Genomic DNA, 6,472 nt, shown 5'->3' on the forward strand with positions numbered 1-6,472 from the left:
AATCACAGAAACTAAGTGAATAACACCATGGTGACATGTGTCATGGTGTATTATGATTCCACATGTCAGCTAAGTTAAAGAATACCTCAAACTAATTCTAACAAATTAAAGATTAAAGAAATCTTGGAATTTTCAATTTGTCCATACATTTTATTCTGCTCACAGCTGTTACTCAGATGTCTCAATTTCATGAGACCATAGTAAGGGAAAGAGTGAGGAACCTTTTGGAGGAAATATACAGACGAAGACAGGTGTTTGAAAGGAAGAGAAGACTAAAAATACCCTATACAGGAGAAGGGATTTGGGGGATGGGGATGGTTTAAGGGAAAATAAGAAAAATGTCCTTTTCCTCTGTCTAGAATAGATCCCCTAAAATCTGCTCTTCCTATAGATAGTTACTTTGATAGTACGGAAGAGGGAAAATTGTATAATTACCAGACTAAGTAGTTATGCTAACTTGCTTGCAGAGCTGTTACACCCCCTTGATTGAAATGTTGTGGGTGCACTTCTAGTACCCAACTAATGTAGTTTTGAGGCATAAAACAGCTGAAATGAATGCCCCTCCTGATTTCAACACAAAAGTTGGAAAACTGTGATGTGTGTTTTCTTCTGCAATTGCAAAGAAATCCTCTGTTATAAATGTCAAGTAAATGTCAAGTAAATTTCACTTTGAAAACACACGTCTTATTTCTCTTAACCCCTTAAACACTTCTGTGATCACATTAACAGTTGTTTCCTGGGTCTGATAGAACCTTTCCGTCTGGTGCTACTGGTTAGAGGTCCCCAACATAAGAAATCTTTATTTGTGACAGAACCAAGAGGTCAGAAATAGGAACAAGACCCTTTAAGGGGGAGGGGGAGTTAGTCTCTGGCCAAGGAACTGTCTTGGTGGGGGCTCCAAGACTCTTGTTGCTCATACTCCATATATAGCCATATCAGTGGTCAAATGTCTTAGAGTAGCGAATCGGAATACAGATCTTTAAAAAAAGCGCAGGTTGGCCAAGCAATCTCTTGGGAGTCATTTCCAAAAAAGTATTGGGTGTCTCTCAACGTCTGTGGCCCCCTAAAAAAAAGCGCATATTACAGCTTAGCAGCAGCACCGGCGTGCACTCCAGCGCAGCGTTCAGTCCGGCACAGACGCTTGAGGCTTCATCCTCTCTGTTCTATCTCTTTTCTATCAGTTAGGTACACTAACACACAACCAGCAGCCATGGATGCCATTAAGAAGAAGATGCAGATGCTCAAGCTTGACAAGGAAAATGCCTTGGACAGAGCAGAGCAGGCTGAGGGAGACAAGAAGGCAGCAGAGGACCGCAGCAAGCAGGTCGGCATCTAGAGTTGGATGACTGTTGGATTGATTACACAGAAGAGTTTCCTTTTTATGGAATATTACACTTATTGTGACCTGAGTCATGTTAATGTAGTTTAAGGGAAGTGATATACATTTTCCCCTTAAACTTTTCCAATACTTTTACTTCATTCTGTCTGTGTACATGTCCACTTATGTCTATGGTTTTATGTGTGGCCTTAGCTGGAGGATGATCTGGTAGCCCTGCAGAAGAAGCTGAAGGGCACAGAGGATGAGCTTGATAAGTACTCTGAGGCCTTGAAGGAAGCACAAGAGAAGCTGGAGCTGGCAGAGAAGACAGCCACAGATGTGAGTGCACTGTTTTGTCATTGTAGAAACAAACACACACACACACACACACACACACACACAAACACACACACACACACACACACACACACACACACACACACACACACAGTACTTTATACACTGTGTCAGAGGTACAGGCTCTGAGGTACATCAGAGGTACAGCCCTATTTGAAATAGAATAAATAAAGCATATCACTCTGCACTGCACGGGCTGTTTCATATTTAATGTTTAAACTCACAGAACAAAGCAAAAAAAATATCTAGCCCTGACCAAATACATACTTTGTGGCCAAGGGAAGGTCAACTCCTGTGTACACAATTAAGGTAATGCTGCCTCCTGCTTTCTGAGCAGTTTTCGTCAACTAGCCATGTAGTATACTATATATAGCACAAAGCTTTAAATGGCCAAGTCAGTGTGAGCTATCAGGTTTACACGATACAAGCTTACAGTTTCAGTAGCTGTGATACTCCTCTGACTCATGGCAGCTGTGCAAGATGATAACCCAACCCCGTTTCCTCACACCCACCACAGCTACACCACTCCAACCACTCCAACTAAATGACTATACATACAATAATTAGTATGATTAAAGTATAATTTGAAGTTGCATTTAACATAAAATTAAGTTTCTTGTTGACAGAAACAAATACAGTATAACAAATTGTGTTTTGTTAATAACAATTCAACAGCTCTCTGTCATATATCTTGCATTACAGGCTTAGACTATCTAGGCCTATACATTTTGTCAGAGCTAATATTTTAAGACAAACATGTCAAGTAATGTGTATGCAACAACTTAACTGTATTAATATCATTCAAACTGATTTTTATATGATCAATGAGAACAGAGTAGTAACCTTTGAGTTTGTGACTTCCCATGGATTATTCAAAAATGCCTTTCTTTGGAAGCTATGTTTTTTTGTTTAATTGTAACATTGTCAAGTGACAGTGTTAGCATTTTAGCCCAGTGTTCGATGGGGCATAATACAATTTTGAAATATTCAATTCACAGTTGCACTGAGAGTGTGTTTAAGTAGGAACAAATTACTGTACGAGGCCAGATAAGTGGTCAAATTCTGAAAAAATTCAGATACTTTGATACATATTGAAATTATTAGTACAATCTGCATTATCCAAGGAAGCCAGGCACACAAGGTAATCATTCAAATAGAATGTACAGTTAATCAACATAACTGTGTGCAAGGGCAATTTGTGCACTGGTTTGTGACTAAGTGCTTAGGCAGATACAAAAAAATATAGCTAATTATCTATTGTTAAAAGAAATAGATTAAGATGCCTCTCCTACAAATGATTAGTCATTTCCAGAAAATAGTACAAAATGCAGTAAAATACTTATACAGTTTGTTTCATCATCCATTTTATTATTGTTGCTATCATTATCATTATTAGCATCCTCTTCACAGTTTGACACCATAATTAGCTCTTTGTGTATAAGGATATGGGGGCTCTTGCTTACCATTTGACTCTCTGCAGGCTGAGGGTGAAGTGGCCTCTCTGAACAGACGTATCCAACTGGTTGAGGAGGAGTTGGATCGTGCTCAGGAGCGTCTTGCCACTGCACTGCAGAAGCTGGAGGAGGCTGAGAAGGCTGCTGATGAGAGCGAGAGGTCTGACTGGCACTCACGCCAACACACAAAACTGAACAAGTTGTAACATTCTCTTGTATAAAAACCAGAATGAAAACAAACAAAAAAATTTGTCTCACTCTCACAGAGGAATGAAGGTCATTGAGAACAGGGCCTTGAAGGATGAGGAGAAGATGGAACTGCAGGAGATCCAGCTGAAGGAAGCCAAGCACATTGCTGAGGAGGCTGACCGCAAGTATGAGGAGGTGAGTTTTCAGGCACACACAACTGCATACAACATACTCATAGGTCACAGGTCTAGTTTCCTCCCAACAATTTAGCAATTTTGAAGTGCAATACTAACAGTTTTGATACCATATGTATCTACCTACATTTATGCCAGTGGCATTCATAAGGGATTACTTTACACTTTCTTCACTAAATACCTTCTTTCACTTTATTCTTTAAAAAGTGGAAAATGTCCTCACTGCTAATGGAGTTCTGCAGTTGGTGCCTTTGGAATAAACATTAATTTTGCCAATGGAGGTATTATATAGAGAGTGAGGAAGTACCCCCTGTGTTCTGTTCAATGGTGGATGCTATCTACTTCAGCTAAATATATTTTTTAAAATCTTTACAAATGTCACTTTTTATGCCATTTTTTCACTAACAAGTCAAGTAGGTTCAAAGTTCCAGATGGCCAAAATAATTATATATATAATAAGTATGTTGTCCATGCAGATTAGTTGATGATCCCTGCTTGGAAACTGACAGCTCATATGAGCATAATTGACAATAGTCTTGCTTGTGAAAATGTGGTTGGAAGTAAGCACACATAACTAAAAATATGCTATTTTTAAAGATGGTGACAGCCAATTTGTATTCTAACATGCTGACGCTAGACCCCTGATTTTGTAAAGCATGAGTCCCTAATTCCCAGTGATTTTATTTCTTAAGTTAGCAGAGGGCATATGAATTTGAAATTTTACCTGCCAGGATTTGCTATCCCAATGTCTAAAAATCACGCAAATTTCTAGTTGGATTGAAATCAGATAATTAGCAAATACTCAATCATGTCCAAGTGCTAAACAAGGATGTATGCGGTATGTTCAGGTGGCTCGTAAGCTGGTGATTGTTGAGGCTGAGCTGGAGCGTACAGAAGAGCGTGCTGAGCTGTCTGAGGGGTAAGGTCTTTGCACAAAAGTAAATATTGTGTTTGATGTCTGTTTATATCAAATGGTACAACCATCATTCCTTGAATTCTTTTTCTGTAGTAAGTGCTCTGAACTGGAAGAGGAACTGAAAACTGTGACCAACAACATGAAGTCTCTTGAGGCCCAGGCTGAGAAGGTTTGTTTGTATTGTGTGCGCGTGTGTGTGTGTGTGTGTGTGTGTGTGTGTGTGTGTGTGTGTGTGTCTGTCTGTCTGTCCACTGGAGGTGACTTTGAATTGGTATATGTGTTGTGTGTATATGTTTTGTGTATGTCTTATGTATGTTAGCACTGACTGTAGTACCTCTTTTTTACAACAGTACTCTGCGAAAGAGGACAAGTATGAGGAGGAGATCAAGGTCCTGACTGACAGACTGAAGGAGGTTAGTTCCTTTTTGTTTTTCAGTCCTCATCACACATGAAAGCCTTTAGTCTTTTTAGACTCTATGATTGTGTTCTGAAATCATTCTTTGTGCTCCAGGCTGAAACTCGTGCAGAGTTTGCTGAGAGAACAGTGGCAAAACTGGAGAAGACCATTGATGATCTTGAGGGTGAGTTTTTAAGTTTTGACTACCCCTCTGCTTTGTCGCTATGCTTTACAGCATACACTGATCATGGCGGAGTGTAACTTAGGATCTGAGTCCTCCATATACACTTATCGTAGAAGACACTATGGTATTATTTTTGTGATATGAAATTCATCGCTCTTAATGCTTATTATGTCTGTAGATGAGTTGTATGCCCAGAAGCTCAAGTACAAAGCCATCAGTGAGGAGCTGGACCATGCCCTCAACGACATGACATCCATGTAAATATTGCATTCTGAATATTTCTGAAAAACTCTTTTCCTTCCTATTTTACAGCCAAAAATGCTTTCTTACCCAACTAACCCTGTATAGTAGATGTAAAATGTTATGCATGGACCATTTTATAGTTATAGTTAGTAATATTATTTTTTACTGATCTTGTCACCATTTCCTCATTTCTAATGTCTGCATGTCTTGGTCATCAGAACTACTGCATGTCCATTGTCTTCTCCATCATCACACTCTGTTTCCTGTCTATCTCTCTCTCACCCACAGATAATTTGCTTACGTTTCCTCACCGGTGTGTTCTGGCTGAGGGGCTTCTTCATTTTCCTCACCCTTTCTCTCTTTTTCTCTATGTTCTTATATGTTCTCTATCACTCCATCCTTCCTGTGTGGGGCAAGGCGACAAAGCACTTACATTATGTATGGTGCCTAAAGCTTTGAATCATTTTGCTTTCTGTAAAATAAACATTCATCCATCTGTTGCTCCCTTTCTCTCTTCTTTTTGTTTGTTTCTTTTGATTTCTATTTATGTCCATAATTTATTTTTGAGTAGCTTCAATAAAATCAAAAGCTCAACATTTACAAATGTTTTTTTTATTGCCTCATACAAAAATGATACATTCATTAATTTATTTTCTTTTCATCCAAATTGATCCCTGGTGAATTGAATACAAAGCTAATTATATGATACAAAAGAGTGATAGTGGGTATTATGTTAGAAGTGAGGTGAGTTACACTTTCTTTCTAATAATACAACATGTAATAATACTTTAAACACAGTACTGTACATTTCTTGGAGGGATCTGAAGGGTATTTCACAAAAGCAGAATTAAGAAATCCAAAATAAGTGATAAAAGAGGCTTGACCTAGTGTTGTCTGGTCAACCTAGCTCAAAAGGTTTCATGAGCGCCAATCCAGGATGAGTAGGAGCGACTAGATCAAGCCAGGTGTAAGTAATTTAAGATACAAGCACATTCTCGTCTATTTTTTATTCAAAATAACTACCAGTTGGAATGAAAAAAACACAGAAAATACCATCATTCAGACAAAGACAAACAGCTTTTGATATAGACTTACTGTACATGAAAGTGAAGTGAAGAGTTTTGAATGGGGAGACACAGCTGTTTCTGTAAAACAGCGGGAGTAGGGTTGGTGGACCAACAGAATGCACTGTATGTATACATCAATGTGTGAGTGCTTTA

At 38.7% G+C, this 6,472-nt stretch overlaps 1 protein-coding gene across 1 annotated transcript; it reads left to right on the forward strand.

The window, feature by feature from the left end:
* The first annotated feature begins 1,110 nt into the window (after positions 1–1,110).
* Positions 1,111–5,752, forward strand: tpma (alpha-tropomyosin). Its single transcript, XM_076287951.1, has 10 exons — positions 1,111–1,324; positions 1,532–1,657; positions 3,156–3,289; positions 3,396–3,513; positions 4,361–4,431; positions 4,522–4,597; positions 4,779–4,841; positions 4,940–5,009; positions 5,188–5,266; positions 5,541–5,752. The coding sequence occupies exons 1-10, from the start codon at positions 1,211–1,213 to the stop codon at positions 5,542–5,544; spliced, it is 855 nt and encodes a 284-aa protein (XP_076144066.1). The 5' UTR covers positions 1,111–1,210; the 3' UTR covers positions 5,545–5,752.
* The last annotated feature ends 720 nt before the right edge of the window (positions 5,753–6,472 follow it).

Source organism: Alosa pseudoharengus, unplaced genomic scaffold (assembly GCF_046254945.1).
Source record: "Alosa pseudoharengus isolate Yale_2024_CS ecotype anadromous, Long Island Sound unplaced genomic scaffold, YU_APseudo_1.1 YU_APseudo_1.1_scf_16, whole genome shotgun sequence".
NCBI lineage: Eukaryota > Metazoa > Chordata > Actinopteri > Clupeiformes > Clupeidae > Alosa > Alosa pseudoharengus.